This window comes from Polypterus senegalus, chromosome 4 (assembly GCF_016835505.1).
Source record: "Polypterus senegalus isolate Bchr_013 chromosome 4, ASM1683550v1, whole genome shotgun sequence".
NCBI lineage: Eukaryota > Metazoa > Chordata > Cladistia > Polypteriformes > Polypteridae > Polypterus > Polypterus senegalus.
In genome coordinates this window covers 224803482-224829902 of record NC_053157.1, presented here as the reverse complement: position 1 = coordinate 224829902, position 26421 = coordinate 224803482, and the positions used below count along the sequence as shown (strand labels likewise).

The window sequence follows — 26421 nt, the reverse complement described above, 5'->3', positions numbered from 1 at the left end:
TTATTTAAAAGGGTTTTTGAAATTTTTTTTTTAAACCGTATTAGTAATATTTACCCCAATTACTAAACGCATGAGCAATAAATTATATGCCACTGAAGGCTAACATGTGGACCGCAAAAATGTTTGAATTGTTAATGTGGGCCTTGCGTAAACTGGGCCTAAGAACCACTGTCCTAAACTGTGGAATGGTCTGCCTGCTACAATAAGAGATGCCCCTTCGGTCTCAGCTTTCAAATCTCACTACTTCAATTTAGCATATCCTGACTAGAGCTGCTGATCAACTGTACAGACTGCATTCTCTGTTGTTAGTCATTAGCACTAAAACATAAGTAACATGATAGTAATAATTTGTTACTAACCCTCACCTATTCTGTTTCTCTTCTCAGTACTCAAATGTGGCACTTGGTGCCATGGCCCACCTGCCAAGTTGTTTTTGCCTGGTAAGGTAAAGTCATCCCTGATGGAGTATCACAGGAATCGTGGGGTAGAAGTGGTCCTTTCATCAGATTGGCTGGCCCAGCGCTGATTCAGCCGTGGAATGGCCAAATGGGGGAGGCAGCTTGATGGTTGAGGTCTCCAGGACTTTAAACAAATCCAAATCATATTACGGGATACCATCTCTGTTAAATTCTGCTCCATACTTGTAAATTTTTATTTTTTATACTGTATTGAGGATTTGTTCTGTTCTGTATATTGTATTGTATTGACCCCCTTCTTTTTGACACCCACTGCACACCCAACCTACTTGGAAAGTGGTCTCTTTTTGAACTGCCTTTCGCAAGGTTTTTTCCATTTTTTCCCTACAAGGGTTTTTTTGGGAATTTTTCCTTGTCTTCTTAGAGAGTCAAGGCTGGGGGGCTGTCAAGAGGCAGGGCCTGTTAAAGCCCATTGCAGCACTTCTTGTGTGATTTTGGGCTATACAAAAAATAAATTGTATTGTATTGTATAGTGTTTGAGGATGTCTGGGGAAGAAGAGAGACAAGGCAGTGAGACAAAAGGACAGCTGCTGTACAGGCTTTTAAATGTTCGAAGCCTTCAAACTCTTTGGATGGTGCTTTATCTTACAACAAGGTAATGATCCTAAACACGCTGCTAAGGTAACACAGGAGTTTTTTCAAAGGTAAAAAATAGAAAATTATTGGATGGCCAAGACAGTCATCCGATTTTCATATGCTGAAGAGAAAATTGAAGGGGGACTATTTCCTGTAGGGGGCGATAGCTCCCTAGTTGGAATAAGTTCTTTTGTAATTGTGGTGTTTTAAGTAACCTGAAACTATATAGATATAATATTAAAAGGTGATATCTCTCCCATAGTGATATTGCAGTAAGAAATCATATAAGAAAAAATACCTTAGTTTTCTTTAATGACGATTTACGCTGCACTACAGATGGACGAAGCCAAATGACAATACTTTATCAAGGTGGGATCTCGATGTATATAGTCTGCCATTTTCCGTCACTGCTCTGGAAGGATTTTCAGGACGGATGACATAATTTTCCATCAGTTCATCAGCTTCAAAGTATTTGGCTGCTGTCCAAGTCTTTATATACTGTCTTCTCCACGTGCAGGCCCTTACTTAGGTTCCAAACAAGGCAAGGAGAGGATTCCATTTCATCTCTAACATACAGAAAGAGTACAATGCCCATTTTCGTAGTTGTACCTTCTCTCTTCAAATGCTTGTCTAGCAGTTCTAAATGCTGAGAGCCCCAGTGTGTTAACTTTGGTCTGGCCTGTACTTCTGAGTGGATTTATAAAATAATTTTTTTACACAGCACAGTGACATTAAACTTATATTCTGATTACAGGGACAAATCCCCGAAACAAGCAGCAGCTGAAGATGGCTGCATTAGAGGCTTGGCAGAGCATCTCCAAAGAAGATATTCAGCTCTTGCTGGTGATGTCTATAAATGACAGACTTTAAGCAATCATTGCATGCAAGGGATATGCGACAAGGTCCTAAATATGACAGCTTTTATAGACCTGCCATTGCTATGTCTCAGACATTATGGTGCCCTGAAGTGGAAGGACCATGTAGAAAAAGTGTTGTCATTTCTATGTGGCATGACTGAAATGTATGCAAATCCGCTTGAATGAAAGTCTGCAATGTGCATTTTAATCATGGCTGAAGTGTTTGATTTATAATTTTAAACTGCAGAGCAGAGAGGTAAATCAAGGAAAATGTGTCCTTGTCTCAGATATTATGGGGGGCACTGTAGCACCCTGCTGCAGGAATTCTGGTCATGCATGTACCCCTGGCACATAAAAAAGTGCATGTCATGATTTGGGTGAGGAAACAAAAATGAAACAAAAACTATACCAATTGTTTTGCTTCTTTTTTCTCTTTTCTTGATGTCCTTTTGCTCATTTATCAAAATTTACAAAACAAGCAGAGCCATTGTCAGAAATCAAAGAGTGGTTATACTGTACATGAGAAGTCATTGCAGCACAAACGCATTTAAACTGAGAACAAATATATTTGAGGCAGTATAGCTCTGGAAATGTGATCAGGTTATGTCAAAACCAGGACAACGTTTACTTTGAGAACAAATTAGTAAATTGCAAGAAGTAAATAACTAATCCTGTGATAAGAGATGCAGGTATGATATCTGATCTATAAGACTTCTAGGTGGTGGGCTGCTAGTCAGCATAAAAAGAACTAGACTGCCACCAATTGGTTAAGAATGTCCTGCTGCTTAGGAGACACAACAATGAAAATCTGTAGAGGGGGAATGCCTAAGGGTCAGCAGACCTGCACATTAGCACATGCAGAAAGACAGTCATTTTTTGGACTGTTTGAAAGGAATTGGCTGAGCCATTGCTGCATAGACACATATGGATGAGTGCTGCTTAACATGAAAAAATAAGATCAGAAAAATTAAAAGCACAAACAGATTTTTAGCCTCAGTTCATGGAGAATATGGCTGACCAAGAGAAAACAAAGTTGTGGCTCACCTAGGTTCAGCTAACCAGAACACAGAACAAACGAACAAAATGGCAAACACTTTTAGTGCTGAACCAAACAAAACAGAAATCCTTACATTGGGCTTTTGTTTTAACCCATGCTCAGCCCTGCTGTGTTTCTCCTTATTTTTTTGAGTTATTAAGCAAACAAAAATTAATCACTGGCAATTGCACTGTCCTTACAACCCAATTTATAAGACAGTCTCTTTGATGTCACATAAGAAAAAGATGAAGATTTTCCAAATTCTGTGCTTATTAGCACAGAATCCCTGCAGATCTGAAGATTTTATTTTTTTCTCCAGCCATCTGGGCAGATTTTATTTTTTTCTGTCCTCCCTGGCCATTGGACCTCACTCTTATTCTATGTTAATTAATGTTGACTTATTTTTCTTACTGTGTCTTTTATTTTTCTATTCTTCATTATGTAAATCACTTTGAGCTACATTTTTTGTATGAATATAAATAAATGTTGTTGTTGTTGTTAGCAGACTTCAATTTGGAGTCCTTTGAATTTTTCATTTTGTGATTAGCAAGCACACAAAATTATGAAAAAGTGTGAGCAGGCTTTGAAATAAATGAAATTGTGATCAGAACTTCACATTGGCTGCAGAAAAAGGCCTCACCACAGGCAGCCTGACCCTGAACCCTGTACAAGCCTAGAAATGGGGCTTAAGTTTAGAATTAATAGTTAAAAGTATTTTCATATTTTAAAAAAATGCTATACATGGAAGAGGGGAACTACAACCCTCTGGTATTTAGGACAACATATCACAAAATTGCTTTATTTTTTAGAGAATTTATAAAAGGAAAAAGAACATATAGATAAAATAGGGTTTGCCTAAAAAGGCAACTTAAAAATAATACAATACCCTCAATTATACAATACACAACAAACAATGATGCTCACAAGGAACAATTTTTACCCTTAGCCCTATATGTAAGAGCTGAGGGTGGAACCCCAGCTATATCCTGACACGCAGAGCAATGTCTGTTGAAGTTACTCTACTGGAGAAGTTAGGCATGCCTAAAACACAGGGCAAATAAAGAATTAAGCTGTGACATATACAGATATAGTTTGGACAATTTACATTCAAGCTTACTGAGTTTCCTCACAGTATTGTCCTGTCAGAGCATTATTGATCTTTAGCCGAGTTTCACAAAGTGATCTTTCTAAGAAGGGCACTACACATTCAGGACAGACTTTGTGTAGTTGTCAATAATTGATCTAATGTCACACCAAAATTGTATTCTACCAGAAAAGTAAATGTATCTCTCTGCACAATAGTTCATTGCATAGTTGTCAGTTGACCTAAGAGATCTGTAGTTTGTAAATAATTTTTACTTTTAATCCTTTTATAAACTAATAAAGATATCCATTTTAATGTGCTTATTTCTACATAGGTATATTTTACACTTTATAGCAAACGAGTGTGGTGTTTATGTACTTAGTATTGTGTGGATGTGATCTGTTTTGGCTTTTTTCCATCAAACCAGTGTGAGTGCGGATGTGTGCGTAGCGTACTCTGAATGGCTTTGTACTACAATCAGTACTGTTTTTTTCTTTGCACTTTCTTTAAAAACTGTGAGAAGTGGTGCCATTATATATACAGAACAAATATCTGAATAGGTTAATAGAGAGGGGTTAGATATTATTTGTCTTATGTCGAGTCATTCCTTTCCTTTTCCCTATGTTTATTAATGACAAATCTTAAGCAAACCACAACTGCATCACATCCAGTTTCAAAACTCAGAATAAGGCTGCACCAGTCACCCCACTATTTCAATGTCAATTTATTTACAGAGCACATTTAAAACAACATCAGTAATACTGTAGCCAAAGTGTTTTACATTAAAAAATACAATGAGCATAAAAAATGAATTGAAATAAAGTACAATAAAACAAAATACAGCCAATAGTGAGTTAAAGAAAAAGAAAGAAGATGACTAAGAGTAGGGCAACCATCAGTATCAATTAAGGACACTGAAAGCTAGAGATAAGAAAGTATTAAAAAGTTCAATTGAAGGCAACTACTTAATGTAATGAGGTAAAGAGTTCCACAGACGAGGTGCAGCAGCTGCAAAAGTCCTGTCACCCTTAAATTTACACTTGGTGCGAGGAACCATAAGAGACAACTGACCGATAGATCGAAGTTCTCTGGATGGCTGGTGTAAAACACACAATTCAGATAAATAGGCAGGAGCATACCCTTGTAATGATTTAAAAACTAGCAACAGAATGTTCAAATCAACTCTGAAACTAACTGGCAACCAGTGTAAAGAAGCTAATATTGGACAAACAGAATCAAGCTTACTTGCCCCAGCCAAAAAATGGGCAGCAGCATTCTGAACCAACTGCAACATGCAGGGATTTGCTGATCCCAGAATACAATGAGTTACAGTAATCAAGCCGAGAAAAGATAAAAGTATGAGTAGCTTTCTCAAGATCCCTACAACAACAACAACAACATTTATTTATATAGCACATTTTCATACAAACAGTAGCTCAAAGTGCTTTACATAATAAAGAATAGAAAAATAAAAGACACAATAAGAAAACAAAATAAGTCAACATTAATTAACATCGAATAAGAGAAAGGTCCAATGGCCAGGGGGGACAGAAAAAACAAAAAAAAAACTCCAGACGGCTGGAGAAAAAAATAAAATCTGTAGGGATTCTAGACCATTAGACCACCCAGTCCCCTCTGGGCATTCTACCTAACATAAATGAAACAGTCCTCTTTGGATTTAGGATTCTCACGGAAGGGCTTGATGATGATGATGGTCACGTAGACTTCTGCCTTTTAATCCATCCATCATTGTTGGAGCATCATGAAGCTTTGAGTAGGTGGTGGTGGCGCAGGCCACCACCACAAAGAAACCGGAAAAAGAAACAGAAGAGAGAGTAGGGGTCAGTACGGATTTTAGAGCCACCATGAATAGTTATTATGAGGAAATTGAACATATAGAGTATCAGGATTAAGTTAAATTAAGATTAAAGTGAAGTTATAAAAAGGCCATGTTAAAGTAATGTGTTTTCAGCAGTGTTTTAAAGTGCTCCACTGTATTAGCCTGGCGAATTCCTATTGACAGGCTATTCCAGATTTTAGGTGCATAGCAGCAGAAGGCCGCCTCACCACTTCTTTTAAGTTTTGTTCTTGGAATTCTAAGGAGACACTCATTTGAGGATCTGAGGTTACGATTTGGAATATAAGGTGTCAGACATTCCGATATATAAGATGGAGCGAGATTATTTAAGGCTTTATAAACCATAAGCAGAATTTTAAAGTCAATCCTGAATGACACAGGTAACCAGTGTAGTGACATTAAAACTGGAGAAATGTGTTCAGATTTTCTTTTCCCAGTTAGGATTCTAGCAGCTGCATTCTGCACTCGTTGCAAATGATTTATGTCTTTTTTGGGTAGTCCTGAGAGGAGTGCGTTACAGTAATCTAGTCAACTGAAAACAAACGCGTGAACTAATTTCTCAGCATCTTTCAGTGGTATAAGAGGTCTAACTTTACTTATGTTTCTTAGGTGAAAAAATGCTGTCCTAGTGATCTGATTAATATGCGATTTAAAATTCAGATTACAGTCAACAATTACCCCTAAGCTTTTTACCTCCGTCTTGACTTTTAATCCTAATGTATCCAGTTTATTTCTAATATCCTCATTGAATCCATTATTGCCAATCACTAAGATTTCAGTTTTCTCTTTATTTAACTTGAGAAAGTTACTATTCATCCATTCTGAGATACAAGTCAGACATTCTGTTAGTGAATCAATAGAATCAGGGTCATCAGGAGCTATTGATGAGTACAGCTGTGTGTCATCAGCATAGCTGTGGTAGCTCACGTTGTGCCCCGAGATAATCTGACCTAACGGAAGCATGTAGATTGAGAAGAGCAGCAGACCCAGGATAGAGACTTGTGGAACACCATATCGGATATCATGTGTCTTTGAGATTTGATTACCACAACTAACAAAGAATTTTCTCCCTGTCAGGTAGGATTCAAACCAACTTAAGACACTGCCAGAGAGGCCCACCCTTTGACTAAGGCGATTTCTAAGAATATTATGATCAATGGTATCAAATGCAGCACTCAGGTCTAAGAGGATGAGAACAGATAAATGGCCTCTGTCTGCATTCACTCGCAAGTCATTTACTACTTTAACGAGTGCAGTTTCTGTGCTGTGATTTGTTCTAAAACCCGACTGAAATAGGAGATAAAAAAAAGATTTGACTTTAGCTAAAAGACGAAGCTGGAAAACACAACTCTTGACTACTAGTCTGTTTCTCAAAAGAGAGGTTACTGTCAAAAATTAAACTTAGAATAGAACTTGAGGTTTGCAAAAATTAATGAAAGAGCTAAGAAGTTCGAAACTAATTTGAGCTTTGGCAGGAGGATCTGCTTTTAGAACTTCTGTTTTATTTTGATTAAGAGCAAGAAAATTTTCATCCATCTAAGATCTTCGTTTGTAAAGACAGTTGTGCAGCCAATTAATTTTAGAGTCACAAACAGGAACATAAACTTGTGTATCATCAGCATAACAGTGAAAAGAAATATTACGCTTACTCAAAAAAGCTCTGATAGGATGATGTTATAACAAAAAAAAAATAGGAACCAAAATGCATACCTGAGGAATACCACATTTAACAGGAGCAGCAGATGAGAAAGAGAAATTGAAAGACACTGAAAAGTGTCTACCTGTAAGATATGACCTTAACCAGTTAAGAGTAGACCCTTTAAGCCTCACCAGATGTTCAAGCCGCAACAGCAAGATCTCAGTAATGTCAAAAGCTGCAGAAGGGTCTAGGAGAACAAGGAATTGCAGCTATTCTGCGGACTGTTTCTTAAGATAACGGGGCCTTACAAACAGCTATCCAAGTTTCCCCTTTCCTTGACAATAACAAAACACCACACTTATACTTGCTAGTTAAACATTGTGATTGTAATGGACCAAACCAAGACACAAAATACAAGACTGACACATTTCACAAGCAAAAGAGGAGCTTGAATTTTCGCAGATGACACAAATGACAGTTAGCAGTCCAACTAATCCTGACGATCTGCAAGCTTAATCCATAATCAGATGAAGCTCAGTTCAATGTCATAAGAATGATGGGAACGATTCCCAGATAAAAAAAAAACACATTTTATTCTTACCGACTCTCCCACAGCCACTCCTCTGCAATAACCCTTCCCATTTTGCCTTTACCGCAACAGGTGTCCACCTCTGGATGGTGCAGAACACGTCTTTCCTATTAGGTATCCTGTATCTCCTCCAGCCTAAAAGCCTCTCTCCTCCTGCAATTACTAAGGTCCTCTGATTTGTGTGAAGACCCCTCCTTTGCTTGGGACTTACTGTTTTTTTAACCAACATCCTACCCTTCCCACTGGGCAGTGCACAGTGTATCTTCTCCCTTAAATGTGCAGATGTTTCCTCCATTTTGGAGCAAGTCAGCACCGTCCAATGAATAGACAAACAATAAGGGGAGATGACAACATCAAAGACAACACTTATGTGGCAACCCCTACAAGATAAAAAAAAAGATTTTTTTTTAATGAAGCACAAAGGGAATGAGGAGTCTTATGAGGAGTGTCAGAAGCTGCAGGTAAAGAAGCTGAATGTTACTTTGCTCTCCCTTTCATTAGGCTGGCTGTGCCTCTTAGGTGAAAGACTTATAGATTACTAAGTCTAAGGTCCTCCTGGGAAAGAACCAAGTCTGTTGGCTCAAATATCATCACACAATCATATTTAAATGACTCATCAATCCTATAATTACAGGGAACAAGTTAAAAAATAAACTAAAAAAGGCAGAGGCATAAGCAAATGAAGGTAAAAAAGAGGAGCAACAGACAGGGCCCAGTCCAAACCGTGATGTTAGTTGGTGCAGCATGTGTCTGGGTGGCACCTGTCAGAGAAGTCACTTTATGCACTATGAAATCACAAGACATGCTTTGCAAATTAAAGATCTGAGGTAATAATTTCAATTTCAGCTGAGCAGGGTATTGTGAGCAGGGAGGAAGTCAAAATTGAGCCTGCCATTATGTGCCAACAGCCAAAAATAAAGGGTGTGAGGAACATTATTCTGTGGTTTTCTTTAGAAACAACCCGAGCCTCTTGAATATCAGCTTCCTCTTTCATTTAATCTTAGTTTTACTGTATGGTGAGCTTTTCTGCCCTAATGATGTTTAACACAAATATATTTCACACCTAAAAAATACATACTCGGACGTGAGACTTTGAGGTGGTATTTGAAGGAAGCCATTATAGATAGTACGCCCAATGCTGTCAACTTGCTCTTAACCTGATTTGCATTAAGTTTGAAAATATTATATAATTTCCTCTGTAGAAATGTTATATTATGTTGTGTATTAGTGTGTTTTTTAAACTCCTGTCTTAGGTATTACCCTAAAAGTTACACTTTTTAATGGAAAAGATGGTAAATCTGATCTTCAATGACCGTACTGTTGGCCCTGGTCTCATTACTCTTTACTCTATCATCAGAATTAGAAAGTTGGTGACAAGCTCAAGTGCAGAATAGGAAAATAGTAGTGGTATCATCAATGAAGAATATTACAAGGTTAAATAGTTAACAGACCCACAAGTCTCACTGAATGTTCATTCATCCATCATGCACTTAACTGCTGGAAGTGTGAAAATAACTGGCGTGTGGAGGTTCACCAGCCACCAGCAAATGCACCTAGATTTTCATTCTTTTTCTGCTCTTCTCTGTAAAACTGAATGCAACTAAAACAATGAAACCTTAAAATCCATAAGAAATTATGCAAAAATGCCCAATGTTCCCTCTAATTAAGTTCTATTTCCATAATTAAGTAATTCCAAAGGGAACCTTTTTCCCTATTATACTGTATGTCAAAAAACATTTTCAGCTCTGATGTTTCCTGTTCACACTGTTTAGCATGTCTTCATTACAGTAAATTAAAAGAGTGGTCACTGGGCCCCTGTGCTTTTCTTGTGGGGAGGGACTTTTCATCAAGAGCAGGTGGTGATGCATCCTTGTTCAAACCTTCTAAAAGTCAGAGGTGGGCTTCCTCTTTAGTGCATTCTCACTTCAACTGTCTTAATGATGGAAAATATTTACATGGTACCAGACAAGTCGACTGAGGCAGTCTATGAAAATGTAGGGCTGTTCCAGAAGACAAGTACTGAAAAACCACAGGAAGGTAAGGTACCTCACAGATTAATTAATTTTTCAAGTATGACTTTTTATTTAATGAGTCTACTTGTTTTGCACTCCATTGATGCTAAATTAAAGAAGAATAAATTGATAGATAGATAGATAGATAGATAGATAGATAGATAGATAGATAGATAGATAGATAGATAGATAGATAGATAGATAGATAGATACTTTATTAATCCCAAGGGGAAATTCACATAATCCAGCAGCAGTATATTGATACAAAAAAAAGAAACAATATTAAATTAGATAGTAATAAAAATGAAAAAATAAAAATAAAAAAGTAGACAATAACTTTGAGTAATGTTAGTATTTTCTCCCCGGGTGGAATTTAAGAGTCGCATAGTGTGGGGGACGAACGATCTCCTCAGTCTGTCAGTGGAGCAAGACAGTGACAAAAGTCTGTCGCTGAAGCTACTTCTCTGCCTGGAGATGACACTGTTCAGTGGATGCAGTGGATTCTCCATGATTGACAGGAGTTTGCTTAGTGCCCGTCGCAGTATTGGCAGTCCAGTCCAATTTGTCATCCAGCTGCACTCCCAGATATTTTTAGGTCTGCACCCTCTGCACACAGTCACCTCTGATGATCACAGGGTCCATGAGGGGCCTGGGCCTCCATGATTACAAGGTCTAACAATAATTTGATGTCTTTAACGTTTCAGCAGTAGCCAAGCTATAAACTCACAACTCTATTTCTGTGTTTAATGAAACTTTCAGGGGCAAAGCAATGCAGACAAAACTCTGGAGTGACTCCATGCCATTTGTTTAGCTTTACTGGCAGAAGTGTAATTTATATTGATAAAGACCTATATGAATGGGGCTGCACTTTGCATATCTCTTCGATTGAATGTCTAAATCTATAGTTATTGTTCTAAGTCTTCTAAAACAGCAATGATGTATTTACTGAAATAAGACCAGCCCAATGTGGTGTTGTGTCAAGGTCACTTGACACTGAACAGTAAACTACAAATCCCTCTGACTTACCTTAGCAAGCCACTAAGTCTTCCTGTCCTTTAATTGTAAAAAAAAAAATATGCAAAAAATGTTCAAAATAGGCAATAAATATTACTCTTTGAATTTATGCTTCTGAAAAGAAATGTCATCTCATGTCTTCACAGGGTGACTTTTAGCCACATTAGCATTAGGCTTTTATTGCTTTATTATATATTTTTGCATTTTATCAAATTTATGGCTTGTTCTTTTCTTGAATTTTCTATTTTAAAATATTAAAAGTTTACTTTTCAGTGGCACATTATGCTTATTTGTTCACTCCTGGATCCTTCCACACACTCTCTCACTTTTTCATCTCACCTAATCCAAGTTTGGGGTTGAAAAGGTGCTGGGCATAAGTCATTTTAATATCAGCCCTTCCGAAGTTCCCACATGTACAGAATATTAGATTTAAGTGTTTTTTTGTATACCCTAAATTTTATATATAATTATGAAGATCCAAATCGTCTGGGTGACTTTGATTTATGCAGGGACGATTCTAGTTCGGCGCGAAAATGATTTTTCATGTTGTCAGTTCACACACTTCTCGATGGTCCGGGATTTTTCGGGTGATTTTCTAAGTGATAAACTTAATAAGTTATAGCATAGTGAATATTGCATAATTAAATCTGGAGCACCCTATATATATATATATATATATATATATATATATATATATATATATATATATATATATATATATATATATATATATATATATGTGTGTGTAAACTGCTCAAAAAAATTAAAGGAACACTTTGAAAACACATCAGATCTCAATGGGAAAAAGAAATCCTCCTGGATATCTATACTGATATAGACTGGGTAATGTGTTAGGAACGAAAGGATGCCACATCGTTTGATGGAAATGAAAATGATCAACCTACAGAGCCCTGAATTCAAAGACGCCCCAAAAATCAGAGTGAAAAAATTATGTGGCAGGCTAGTCCATTTTGCCAAAATTTAATTGCAGCAACTCAAAATTGTACGCAGCACTTTGTATGGCCCCTGTGTTCTTCTATACATGCCTGACAACATCGGTGCATGCTTCTAATGAGATGACAGATGGTGTTGTGGGGGATCTCCTCCCAGATCTGGACCAGGGCATCACTGAGCTACTGGACAGTCTGAGGTGCAACCTGGTGGCATTGGATGGACCAAAACATAATGTCCCAGAGGTGTTCTATTGGATTTAGGTCAGGAAAGTGTGGTGGCCAGTCAATGGTATCAATTCCTTCATCCTCCAGGAACTGCCTGCATACTCTCACCACATGAGGCCAGGAATTGTCGTGCACCAGGAGCCACTGTACCAGCATAGGGTCTGACAATGGGTCCAAGGATTTCATCCTGATACCTAATGGCAGCCAAGGTGCCTTTGTCAAGCCTGTAGCGGTCTGTGTGACCCTCCATGGATATGCCTCCCCAGACAATCATTAACCCACCACCAAACTGCTCATGCTGAATGATGTTACAGGCAGCATAATGTTCTCCATGGCTTCTCCAGACCCTTTCACTTCTGTCACGTGCTCAGGGTGAACCTGCTCTCATCTGTAAAAAGCACAGGGCACCAGTGGTGCATCTGCCAATTCTGGTATTCTATGGCGAATGCCAATCGAGCTGCATGCTGCTGGGCAGTGAGCTCAGGGCCCATTAGAGGACATGGGGCCCTTGGGTCACCCTCATGAAGTCTTTCTGGTTGTTTGGCCAGAGACATTCACACCAGTGGCCTGTTGGAGGTCATTTTGTAGGGCTCTGGCAGTGCTCATCCTGTTCTGCTTTTCCCAAAGGAGCAGATACCGGTCCTGCTAATGGGTTAAGAACCTTCTATGGCCCTCTCCAGCTCTCCTAGAGTAACTGCTTGTCTCCTAGAATCTCCTCCATGCCCTTGAGACTGTCCTAGAAGACACAGCAAACCTTCTGGCAATGGTACATATTGATGTGCCATTCTGGAGAAGTTGGACTACCTGTGCAACTTCTGTAGGGTCCAGGTATCACCTCATGGTACCAGTAGTGACACTGACCGTAGCCAAATGTGAAACTAGTAAAAAACAGTCAGAAAAGATGAGGAGGGAAAATGTCAGTGGCCTCCACCTGTTAAAACTATTCCTGTTTTGGGGGTCATCTCATTGTTGCCCCTCTACTGCACCTGTTGTTAATTTCATTAACACCAAAGCAGCTGAAACTGATTAACAACCTCCTCTGCTACTTAACTGACCAGATCAGTATCCCAGAAATTTCATTGACTTGATGCTATACTCTCATTAAAAAGTGTTCCTTTAATTTTTTTGAGCAGTATATATATATACTGTATTGTAAAAGCTAGCCCGGCCGCAGACAGACACGACAACGCAGTGTCCACCACACACACGTTTATTTTACACAAATATATACAACTATTTACAGTTCACAGTCCTTGGTTTTCTCTCGGCCGCCTCCACTCCTGCCATGCAAGCTCCATCCATCTTCCACCCAACTCTAGCTCCCTGATTGGAGTGAAGCGGCCCCTTTTATCCTATCCCGGATGTGCTCCAGGTGCCTGATGATGTACTTCTTGCACCCAGAAGTACTCCAGGCATAAACCATCCCTGATCTGTCAGCACTTCCTGGTGTCCCGGAAATGCTGTCCAGGGAGCAAGGACTGGCCGAGTGCCCAGGGAAAAGAAGTGCCACTCTCCCAGTTCCTGCTTGCCCTCCTGGTCAGGGTTCCTGGCCATCTATCACAATATATATACAGTATATACTGTATATATATATATATATATATAAAGCTCAGACACTGTAAACAAGATCCAGGCCTTTAATAACCTCTTGGGCACAGCCATCAGCAGTGTGTCTGTGGAGAGAGTGTAGACCTTGTCGAAAGGTTTACTTACCTCAGCAGTAACATTCATGTCTCTTTTGACTCTTCCTGTGAAGTCAGCAGACGGATTGGGAGAGCATGGGGGCTCATGAGGTCACTGGAAAGGGGTGTGTGGTGCTCCCAATATGTCTTAAAAAGGACGAAGGTCCAAGTCCTTAGAGTCCTGGTGCTTCCTGTCTTGCTATATGGTTGTGATACATGGACACTATCCAGTGACCTGAGACGAAGACTGGACTCCTTTGGTACTGTGTCTCTCCTTGGGTAGCATTGGTTTGACTTTGTGTCGAATGAGCATCTGTTCATGTAGTCCCGAATGAGGCACATTATCTGTCAGTTATGGCACTACGGCCATGTGGCGCGTTTCCTAGAGGGTGATCCAGCTCGTAAGATCCTCATTGTTGGGGATCGAGTGGCTGGACCAGGCCAAGGGGTCGCCCACGTAATACCTGGCTGCGGCAGATAGAGAGTCATTTCCGGAGGGTGGGGCTGGACCGAGTGTCTGCCTGGGGTCATGTAATGGTTGCTGCAATGCACTGTACCAGCGAATGCTCCCTAACTTGACTTATACATAAAATCCTCCGCCTAAAAGTGCAACGATTTTATGTGAAATTTTTATGTTACTTTTTTGTCACACTTTAAACTGGGCTTATTTTAAAACCTACATATATATGTCTGGTATCATTATTTTCAGAATTTTTCAAAGTTTAATGTGATGTTGCTAGATTTTAAAATTCTTATTCCGTTTTTAAATTATAAACTAAAATATCAAGAAAGTCATGTTTTTTTTTGGATCGAGTAAACTTTTTTTCACTGGAACAGACTATTCAAAAAAAAAAAAAATAAAAAAAAAAATATATATATATATATATACTAGACATTAAGCCCGTTAAAATAACGGGCGCTAGAACAGTAGTGCATACACATTTGTATGAACAGTCTATATTAAATGGCAAGGGACCTTGTATGTGGCTGTAATATGCATCACTGTATTGTGTGCCTTTAATTTTCTCTCTCAGTAATACTGGTTTGTATTTCCGTGAAATGCCTGTAATTTTATCTGACAGTAATACAGTGGAACCTCGGTTCACGACCATAATTCGTTCCAAAACTCTGGTTGTAACCCGATTTGTGAACCGAAGTAATTTCCCCCATAGGAGTGTATGTAAATACAATTAATCCGTTCCAGACCGTATGAACTGTATGTAAATATATATTTTTTTAAGTTTTTAAGCACAAATATAGTTAACTATACCATAGAAAGCACAGCGTAATAGTAAACTAAATGTAAAAACATTGAATAACACTAAGAAAACCTTGAACAACAGATATATATATATATATATATATATATATATATATATATATATATATATATATATATATATATATTTTACACACAGGTAAAAAATCTTTTCAGGTTATTTTGGAAATGCAGTTTTTTATTTTGTCCTTTAAGGAGTGTCTTTCTTACTGCCACTCACCCTGTCAAACCTGTAGCTCAAAGTCTCCTTTTCACAGCAGAAACTGACACTTGCGTTTTTCAACCTGACACTGTTGAGCTGTGCTTGAAGCTGTTCTGCTGTGAGGCGTTGACCACACAAGCTGTTGACCTTCAGAAACTTCTTCTGATTGGCTTGTTACTTTGGGTCTGCCAGATCATTGCCTTTGGATTGTGTAGGAGACCACTGGACTCACTGACTCTTTGATTTGCAGTTTCCCTAAATGAAATGCCTGCACTTCTAAGGGTAATAATGCTCTGTCTCATTTAATTAGTTAATTGCCATTTTCTTACCATTATCACTATAATATTGTCCAAGCAATACTTCAGTTGGTGTAGTAACATAGTCTGTTCCAACTCTGCTTTAACACAGACAGAGGGTTTTTAAGTAATCAATAGAAGTTGGGACACCTGTACAAATTGTTTGCTTCAACTTGCAAGGCTCCATTTACTTTTACTGCTGCAGAACATCTTAGGTTGTGACCTATTATCTGTTCCCTGAAGATGGCCCACTTGTAATATTCTGACATTTCATTTTTTTTCAGATTTTGCTAACCTAAACTTTAACTTTCAACCTCTGGTATTTTACTGCTTACCTTTTCACCATTTTAGGTCATTAATTACATTTGAACTGATTCAGTTTGAAAGTGGAAAAAACTTTGGTTTTCGAACACTTTTGACTGGTAGTATATATACTGTATATTCACACTATATGGACTGTGTATTTTATACATACATATATTCCTTTATACCATCAAAACCTAACTTACTTGAAGTGTTCTTGCAGCTTTCAAATCAGCAACACAAATCACCAAGGAAACAAACAGAAAACAAAAAATGTGAAGCACATTGTTCTGCCATTCTTGCTTAGCAAAACCCTGAGCAGTTAAACCTTAGCCTCCTCTTGTTTCCTTCCTTCCTTCCTTTCTTCTTTATTTGTTCTTATGATCAACATGTTTTTACACAACAAACTATTAAAAACTTAAGAAGAAATCCTTTTTTCATTTGGGTGACAATGGACATTAACTGTTGCAGATACTACATAATTCTTTATCAACATTACATGTTAAATTACAGAACGAGGTATCCGGTTAGTGACTAATATACATTGCAGAAATGTTTTTTAGCTAGTAGTTGTTTCTTGAAGTTGGTTTCGAAATGTAGAGTACTAATGTTGTTGCATGTTCATGATAGCCATACTGATACAATCTAGCAGGCTTAGCCTGAGGAAGGTGAGCTATGCAAGAAGAGTAATGTAGCATGGGTTGATGGTCAATACACTACTGGGTTTGGTGGCAACTGGGCGACAGTCAACTCGACGAAAAGACAACTCGGCGAAAGACAACATGGTGAAAAGACAACTCATCGAAAGACAACCTGGCAAAAAGACAACTGTGTAAACCCATGCTGTAAAAAGCACAGGGTCCTAGAAACTATTGAAATCGTCAGAAAAAAAACTGAAATGTAGAGATGTCAGGTAATTGAAAGAAACTACTCCAGGCATCTCTCTCCTAGGAGGATTCGTTTTGCTGATGTGTTCACTTTGCTTGTGCATTAGCGGCGGGAGGAAAAGTAAAAGGGATACCATTTTGCTGATGTGCTCACCTCGCTTCTGTATTAGTGACGAAGCAAGTGACTCTTTCTTCGGAGGTTTGGTTTTGCTGACTGTTCTCTAAAAACAAAAACAGTTTAGGCTGCTTGTCACTCTGAGCACAACAGAAACTGTCAATTTGTGTTAATTTCCAGTCGCCACAACAGAAATTCATAACAAGCAGCCTCGTTAAAACAGATCTTAGTCTCTATGACACATTCTAAAAAAAGCTGTGAAGTTTAAAAAAACTGAAATTACAAGACCTCTCACTGCAAGGCAATTAATAAGAACCAAAATTGCACTTATTTGCTTTCTATGTTCATCATTTTCACTTCTTTGTTTTCTTTTCCCAGCAGCTCCAGTGCCTGCCTCTGTGGATCACAAGCCCCTTCGGCTTAAGCTGCTGTTCATCGTGTGTGCTATTGAAGCGGCCATCATCGTCGCTGTGTTTGTGTACTGTAAGCATCATTTTCCTGAATAGAGGGCTTGTGCTACTTACTATAGGCAAATTGTCATTGTCTGATTTCTGTTGTTGTGAATTGAAAGACTAAAGTGTGAAATTCTTATGTGCTGCTGGTCTTATCTTCCACATCAATGTAACCGGACAATTTAGAAGGAGATGCTTAAGTCATTTGTGATCCAGGATTTGAACTGGTGGGTCACTCATGGTTTGTATTCTCCTGATAAAGTAAAGCTGAATGAGTTAAAGGAAGTTTTCTTGCAACTGTGAGAGTGTGTACTTCTCATTTTGTGTACTATCAAATAAGCAACTGGCTGCCACAATAATTTTCTGCAATTCACAGGGCAAATGTATTTGTTCCAATATCCTTGCTATTTTGGTTGGCACCCCTTGTGCAAATAATAAATGGATGGCTGGAGAGTACAAACTGTGCAATTATTAAATATGTGCCAATATGCAAAGAGATGGTGTAGGTAAAGACTCTCTATGACTCTGAACCGGATAAGTGAGTTTGAAAAGCAAACATGTGGGCATATCTTTCAGTATACCATAACCTATATGAAGTTCAAATATATATCTGAAATATAAGTAGACATATATTTCCTTTAATATAGTGTAACAAACACATTTCCAAATATTTTGCGTATAAAATCCAGACTCAATACAGATCATTCGTGGCTTCTCTTTTACCTGGAAAAAGTAAAAGATTCCAGTTTCTTTTGAACTCCTGTAACTCAATTAAGTAGTTTAAGTCAGCTGCTCTGCCAGAATATGTAGGCTTCAAGGTACAGGCTTAACACTTAATTTGTACTCGGTCAATAATAGGTTTATAATTTGTGCTGCATCACAGTGTGATTTGGTCTAAAACATATCTCAATATAAGAAACACCTTATGGATTTCAATTGCATGATATTTTCAATGTTAGGTTAATATATTGTGAAAATATACAGGTATCATGAAATATAAAGTCTAAAATATATTGTACAGTATATTATAACTAGAATTACCATTATATTTTGAAATAAATTGTAGTGGTTTTTGCAGAATTTATATTAATATTCCTAGCAATCTGAAAACTTTAAAGAAATACATTCTTATATTTTATAAAATATATTGTAATATATAAAAGTCAGCAATAATTTACAGAGTCAAGGTGAGGGGGCTATCAAAAGACGGGGCCTGTTAAAGCCCACTGTGGCCCTCCCTGTGTGACTTTGGGTGATACATAAATAAATTGTAATTGTAATTGTAATTGTGTCTTCTACAGGACAGCTGTGTGACAAAGCGGGCTAGCTCCACACCCCCTTAGTCACTTTGGGGGCCTCTTGAACCCCCACCATCGATGACATAACAAAGGGATGGGCCTTGACAAGTGAGGACACACACACACACACAACACACACACACAGAGTCAGCAATAGATGGCAGTACACGTGCAGTTGCTTTCATTGAAATTAATTCAAAACAAAGTCAAGCAAGCAGTGCCAAGTGTGCAATGCTCTTCCCCAAAACAAATAAATAAATAAATAGATAGAATCATCCAGGTGTCCATGGTGAAGGATAAAAACAAAGCAGTAAATTTGTTTAAAGCCTGAGGTATAAACAAAGTAAGGATTCCTTTATAACATTCCGCCCAGGCTACACTTCTCTACTTTTGCCTCTCACCCGTTTCACTGCCATCCTCAGTCTTACTCTCTCCTTCGCCAGGCATGTCTTCCTTCAGTTTTCGCCTTTGTGATGTTCATCACTGCAGTCCCTTCCACCTGCGGCTTTAGCCACATCTGCCTCCATTGGCACATCTGCCATGACACCCCAAGCCACCTACTCCCCAAATACTGGCACCCTCTGGATCCCTGGGGAGACTTCACTCGATCTCTGCTATCCCTCAAGTCAATCAGCAGGAGTCCGATGCACCCCTCAAATGTCGTTCACATGTTCCTCCGTGGGGCCCTGACTGCTTGTCTGCACTCCTCTCTGCCAAATTGCCTTCACCTCCTTTATTTTTTCCAGCTTTGCCTCTCTCTCTTTCTCAATTGTGAACTGCAGGAAGCTGCACTGACAAAAGACTTTAAGATCCTGATGGGTGTCCGAGTCCTAATAGGTGGTCCGGCAGTCATACGACTCCCTCCAGCTCGCTCCCTCTGTCCCTTCTGATGCTCACACTTTCATTCGCCTATGGATTATAAGTTGCTTTGTAAGTCACCTTGGATAAAGGTATCTGCTAAAAAAATAAATTCATAATAATAATAATAATAATAATAATAATAAGCACATAAAAAAGGTTTGGGGCAGCCACCCATATATTGTGCCCGGGCTGCATAAAGGTTAATTATGGTGAGTTGTGTTGAAGTCCAAAACAGAACTGACTCAGGTTTGATAAGATGTCGACTTTAAAGGCCGTGAAAAGGATGTGACATCATCTGGACCGGCAACCAGAAGTGATGTCATTGAGACCAGAGGTGACGTCATCCATGGTGCCTGAACTAGAAGTGACATCATCAATAGCACCTAGTGGGGGTTTCCTGTGGATGGTCTGCATTTTACATGTACAAGTGGTAGTCAAGCTAAAGATAGAAAATAGAACGAACCTTAACAAAACTGATAATGTCATTTCTCAATGTAGTCGCCACCATTCTCAATGCACCTGCCTGGAAGCGTCTGGTATCATAATACCTTTTCTCTCTGGCTGTATGTTTTTGTTGCTTTCTCATAGAATTCAAACATATTAGTAAAACATGACATGCCATCTGAACCCATTCCGACTGTTAACTTGTGTTGCTGCTCAATCTTATCCTTTATAATTCCTTCCATTAATTTACCTGCGATGCACATTAAGCTTACGTATTGACTATCCTCTGTAAGTACTCCATAAATATTAAATGTCCTGGGGCCTCATGTATTAACGGTGCATACGCATGAAGATGTTGCATATGGCCGTTTCCATGCTTACATCAAGCTGTATAAAAACTAAACTTGGCGTAAAGCCACACACATTCTCACACCAGCTGAAACTATAATGTACGCCAGCTTCAAAGCGGTGCTACTATTCCTTAGTGGTTTTCTTTTTTTTTTTTGGATTCACATCCATGACACGGCTTTATCAAATACACTGAAATTAACCATATACTGTTTTTAGTGTAAGGCGTCTGATTGTAATCAACCTCTAACCATACAATAGTGCATGGAATGGCCAAACTATTCCAAATAACATAGATGTTTTAGCATTGTTACTCTCAGTGCACCACTCAGAGTATTTTAACCCACTGTATCTGAGTGTGGAATCACAGCTCTACAGCAGCTGATCGGAAAGCTCTACCTCAGATTGTGTCAACAGCGGAGAGAATTATCTGGATACAGCTTCTACCACACTCTGCCTCATCCATGCGCACAGTCTATTTAAAAGTGTCCCATACGGGAAATGCTTCAGAGCCTTTCCTGTACGGACCTCACAGTTCAGAAACAGTTTTATCCCAAGAGCTCGAAACGCACTCAATCAGACCATCAAGTGCTTCTGGTAGAACTGTTTGTACTTATAAGTACAATTACCTCACTGTAAACTTGCATTACAGTTGTAATATTGCACAATCTGAGCAACGTATGCTTTCATATTTTATATTTTTTAATGTTTATTATTGTATTATTATTATTATTAATACTGTTATTTTTATTTTACCAATTTTATAGGAAAATAAGTTTATGGGGGATTAAATCTCATTGTACCATACAATAACAATACAGGAATTCAATTCAATAGAGAACAGCATGTGTTTACAGATGATGATGACTGGATTCTAAGTTGATTTAAATTTCCAGGTGCTATTTTCTTGGAGTTCTTGATAACATTTTTAAGATGGAACACAGTAAAGTGTACATTACATTATACAGATACATTTTTAACTTCATTTAAATAATGTACATTTTTAATAATTAAACATGTGGACATGGTGGACAGCTGTAGCGATGAACTGGCATCTTTTTCAGGAATTGCTCCTGTCACACGCTGTATGCTTGCTGGGACTGGCTTGGCCCTGGATGGACAGATGGATGGAATAATTAAACTTGAAGATATTTCAATGTTCCTTAAAAGTTTTGAAGAATCAGCATTCTGAGCTTACAGATTGCTTGAAATTTATTAAAGAGCTGATTGTGTGGCGATTGGTTTCTTGGAGAAAGGAAAGGAAGGACAGGAATTGGGGGTTACTACATTTGAAAGAGACAGTACTGCTGCAATAAATTATTTTGTCGAGGGTTGTACATGGCACAGCAAGCTTCTTACGGGAGGCAGGAACAATCTCTGGACAGGGCGCCAGCTTCTTTTATACATGCTTTAATTCCCATCAGCATGAAAATTATATCAAGTATGCATCTTTGTATTTAACAGAGAGCAGTAAAATCATGAATGTAGTGTTTTCTGTGTCCTGTCAACTTAAGAGAAAGACTGTTTAAGAAGCACGCTCTGATTCACATTTCATAGAGCACATAGAAGTACACAGAATATGCTTTAGTTAAGATGGGATTTGAGAAACTAGTAAACGATTTTAAGATGAAGTTTATGACGCTCTGCTTTAATAACAAAATAAACTACACGATTAAAGTGGAAATTTGTAACCTTTTTTTCCCCACTGTGTCCCTGTTTTTTTTTCCTTTTCTCCATACCCTAATATGTCTCCATATGATACTGACTTTGATATCTGATTACTTTTTTAATTTCAGGCACTGTGCAACTTTCTGAACTTGAACTTTTGAGTTTCTCTGCACTCTGTATCACTCAAACGACTTCCTTTTGTTCTTTATACCACTGCTTAAGCCAATAAATAGTATGTTTTTCCTTTCCTCAACTTCGCATTCAGTGAAATAATTTTTTTCACGTTTTTTCTATTGTCTTTTAACTAAACACTGAACGGAAAGGGCTGCTTATATTGATTTGCATATGAAAATATGCAATACTCTGGGAGGAGTCAGGGTAGAATGGCAGTCATGTGCACTAGCGTTACTTTTCTCGCTGACCAGGATTTATGTAGCAGAAGTGCGTGAAAGTTGGCTTAGGTACGGTTTTGTGCATCTGAATTTTTTTGTGCATATGTACATATACCTGCGGTGGGTTGGCACCCTGCATGGGATTGGTTCCTGCCTTGTGCCCTGTGTTGGCTGGAGTTGGCTCCAGCAGACCCCCGTGACCCTGTGTTTGGATTCAGCGGGTTGGAAAATGGATGGGTGGATGTACATTTACACTTTTGTCTGTACACCATGTTTTAGTGTGAATTCTACGCATGGCATTATGCATGAGGTCTCTGGTGATTTGTTTGAGTTCAGCGTTTTTAATCTAAGCAGTACTTCTCTCTCTACAATTTGCAAATTACTCAGTACCTCCTTAGTAGTCCAAGTTACCCTTTGAGGTTATCCAGTTCCTCACATGTGAAGACCTCAGAAAAATGTGAGTTTAGAGCATCTGCTATTTCACTGTCTGTTTTTGAATTCCTCATTACTATTCCTGATACACTTCACCTTCTCTTCCTCTAACCTTCTTTTACTACAAAGATATTGAAGGAATCTCTTTCACCAATGCTTAGCTTTTGTCTTTATCTGCAGTTGCCTCTTAAAAATAGTCTTGGAAAAATATTTGGCAATGCCTTTCCATTTACAGATACTCAAATTAGAGGCTACATAATAGTAGAAGCTTCTATTTTAAGAAAGTACAGGTTTCAGATCCCACCATTAGGTGGAATAACTCTCCTTCTGCCCGAGTCTTCACATTTTACTGACTTTTGAGGAAGCAGTGTTTTTTTTTAATCATCCACTTGATTTGTAAAAATATTTATGTACTTTTCATCATTCTATCAATTTACCAAAAGCACTTCCTTCACAGTTCCAGATTTTAAATTACAGCCCTGACTGTAGTTTATGTGGATTCTGTAAATAATCCCTGCTACTATTGGGGTTATCATCTCTGGATACTTCAGTTTACCACACATCCCAAAGCTGTGTGTGTGTGTGTTAAGTTTAATTGGAGACCCTAAATTTCCCCTTATGAGTGAGTTTGAAAATGTGTGCCCCACCTTGGATTGTTCCCTTACTTTCTGGAACTCTGACCCTGATAAGACACCATTAAGTCCATAAATCTTGATTGGTTAGGTAATAGATATGTTTTCCCAACATCTCACCCAGATACTTTTTGTATGTTGTCAATGTCTCTACTTTAATTGCATAACTTGGTAGCTAAAACACCAACGACGTTTATTTCTATACCACATTTTTATTCAAAGGATTTAGCTTAAGGTGCATTACAAAATGATAAAGAAAAGAAAAGCAAATTAAAAATAGATAAAACAAATAAATACAACATTACAGATATTAAAAAAGAATGAATTAGTACATATTTATGTAACATAACATAGTCTTCATTGTTAGTTTGTTATGGACAGGATGTGCAATATTGTTCATAATAATACTCAGTTTTGTTTAAATCCTCTCCTTTGTTGTGACCTCCATAACTGCCCTTCTTATTAGCTTGTTGGTTCAGTGAGCCTCTCTTGAAGTGATGTTACCAGCCCAGCACACCACAAGGGTAGAATATTGCACTGTCATCACAGAGTTATAGAAGATGTGAAAGATGACACTTCCCACATTAGAGGGACACAGTCTCTTAAGGAAAAAGAGCTTGCTCTGCTCTTTCTTATAATGTTTTTCTGTGTTAAACCTGTGTCATTAATGTGGACCCCCAAAGTAATTGTAGGAGTGGACCACCTCTACATCCACTCCATGAATAGTGACCAGACATAGAGGCTCTTTGTTGCGGTGAAAGTCAATAGTCAGTTCTTTGGTTTTGCTGATGTTAAGGTCAGACAATTCTCTTTGCACCAAGAAACAAACTTCTCAACCTCACTCCAATACTCTGTATACTCTTATCTTTACCATATGTGAATTTCCCAGGGATTAATAAAGTATCTATCTATCTATCTATCTATCTATCTATCTATCTATCTATCTATCTATCTATCTATTAACAGACTTCATTATTCACATTTCATCAACTACTGAACTTTTCAATATTCTTTCTAAATGTGTTAAAAATGGAAATCTATATAAAATCTAGTAATATTTAACTTTAACAGGACACTTTTAAAAACACAGTTGTACCTTGAAAACCAGAGCCATTATTCTTATTGTTGTGGGTTTTAGTCTGCCCAACACATAAATTAATAACGTTCATATTTTTCTACTTTTTTTTTCTTATTCTCCACCCATTAGTATCATAACAAAAAAGACTGAAGTCTTACACAAAACATTTTGAAGGACTGGAAAATCTCAAAAATTATCCCTTCATATAAAAAGGGTGACTGGACAGACCCAACTAATGTTAGGCCAGTAAGCTCAATGTGCATCACATGTAAATTAATGGAAGGAATTATTATGTAAAAGATTGAGCAACACATAGCAAGAACAGGAGTTTTACTGAACAGTCAGAATCGGTTCAGAAGAGGGAGGTCATGTTTCACAAACATGCTGGAATTCTATAAGGAAGCAACCAAAAAGATATGATCAGATTGGAGCAAATGATATTATTTATCTGGACTTTCAGAAAGTATTTGAGAAGTTACCACATGAGAGGTTAGGCAGCAAACTAAAAGAAGTGGGAGTTCAGGGTGATGTTTGTTGATTGGTGCAAAATTAGCTCAGACGTGGAAAACAGAGGGTGATGATGTAAGGAACCTTATCAGAATTGGCAGATGTTAAGTGTGGGGTCACACAGGGGTCAGTGCTGTGGCTGCTCCTATTTTAGTATATAAAAATGGTTTGGATAGGAATATAAATAACAAGCTGGTTAAGTTTGTAGATGAACCCAAGCTAGATAGACTAGCAGATAATCTGGAATCCATTGAATCATTACAGAAGGACATGGACAGCATACACTTGGGCCGATTTGTGAAAGATGAAGTATAATGTAAGTAAATGTAAAGTATTACACAAAGGAAGTAAAATGTTAAATTTGAATACACAATGGCAGGCAGGTTGGAAAATCAAAAATATACCTTATTAGATGATTTATGTGTTGTAGTGGACTCTACCCTATAAACTGCCAGTCAGTGTTCAGAAGCTGTTAAGAAGGCTAACATTATGAAGGGAATTAGTACAGTTGATCAAGACCATAGACACATGCAGTAAGCTATCAAATAGTATGGTAAACAGTAGGACTTTGGAGACTTTCAAAACTAGACTTGATGTTATTTTGCAAGAATTAAGTTGATAGGACTGGCAAGTTTTGTTGGGCTAAACCGCTTGTTCTCATATAGATTGTTCTAATGTTCTAATAAGATGGTCAAATACACTCTCGAACCACTAAAACCACAACCATCAGTAGGTCCTGGACTAATTATTAACAAAAAGGAGTTCACTGCTGTTATCTCCTCTGCGTATCCGCCACCATGTTAGGCAATGGTGGCTTATACAGCAACATCCAGACTGGTGTTATTCCTTCAGGAACTGCAGTCTTCTTGCTGCAAGGGGTATCTTGTAATGTCTTCAGCTCCAGTGGCTGAATTTAACATAATTTCTCTACAGGTACTTGCCTGTAGCTAAGTACAAAAAATAAGCCATGCTTTGCATTTGTGGTTCACTCACCCACTGGTGATGTCACAACTGTGGGAAATATTATTAGATTGATACACCTTTACTTCAAATGAATTCTACAAGAGTTTTAGAAGATTCCCAGGCACTTTGGGGTGACTTGCACTGCATATTGCTGGAAAAACACTTTCATCTGAACTTCTGAAAGTTTAGCAAACTTGAGCTTGGTGAGAATCCACCACTTCCAAAGGAGCTCATATCATTTAATAAAGTGATAGTCCTCTACC

At 38.1% G+C, this 26421-nt stretch overlaps 1 protein-coding gene across 2 annotated transcripts in view; it reads left to right on the top strand.

Moving 5' to 3' along the window:
* The first annotated feature begins 10048 nt into the window (after positions 1-10048).
* LOC120528074 (C-type lectin domain family 4 member M-like) overlaps positions 10049-26421 on the top strand; it is a 33770-nt gene continuing 17397 nt past the window's right edge. Inside the window, exons 1-2 of one of the 2 annotated variants that reach the window (XM_039752070.1) lie at positions 10049-10152; positions 17465-17566. In XM_039752070.1, coding sequence (XP_039608004.1) covers positions 10053-10152; positions 17465-17566 — 202 coding nt within the window. In that variant the 5' untranslated portion in view covers positions 10049-10052. Of the gene's footprint in view, positions 10153-17461; positions 17567-26421 lie in introns of both variants that reach the window. The other variant, XM_039752069.1, reaches the window with a different exon arrangement.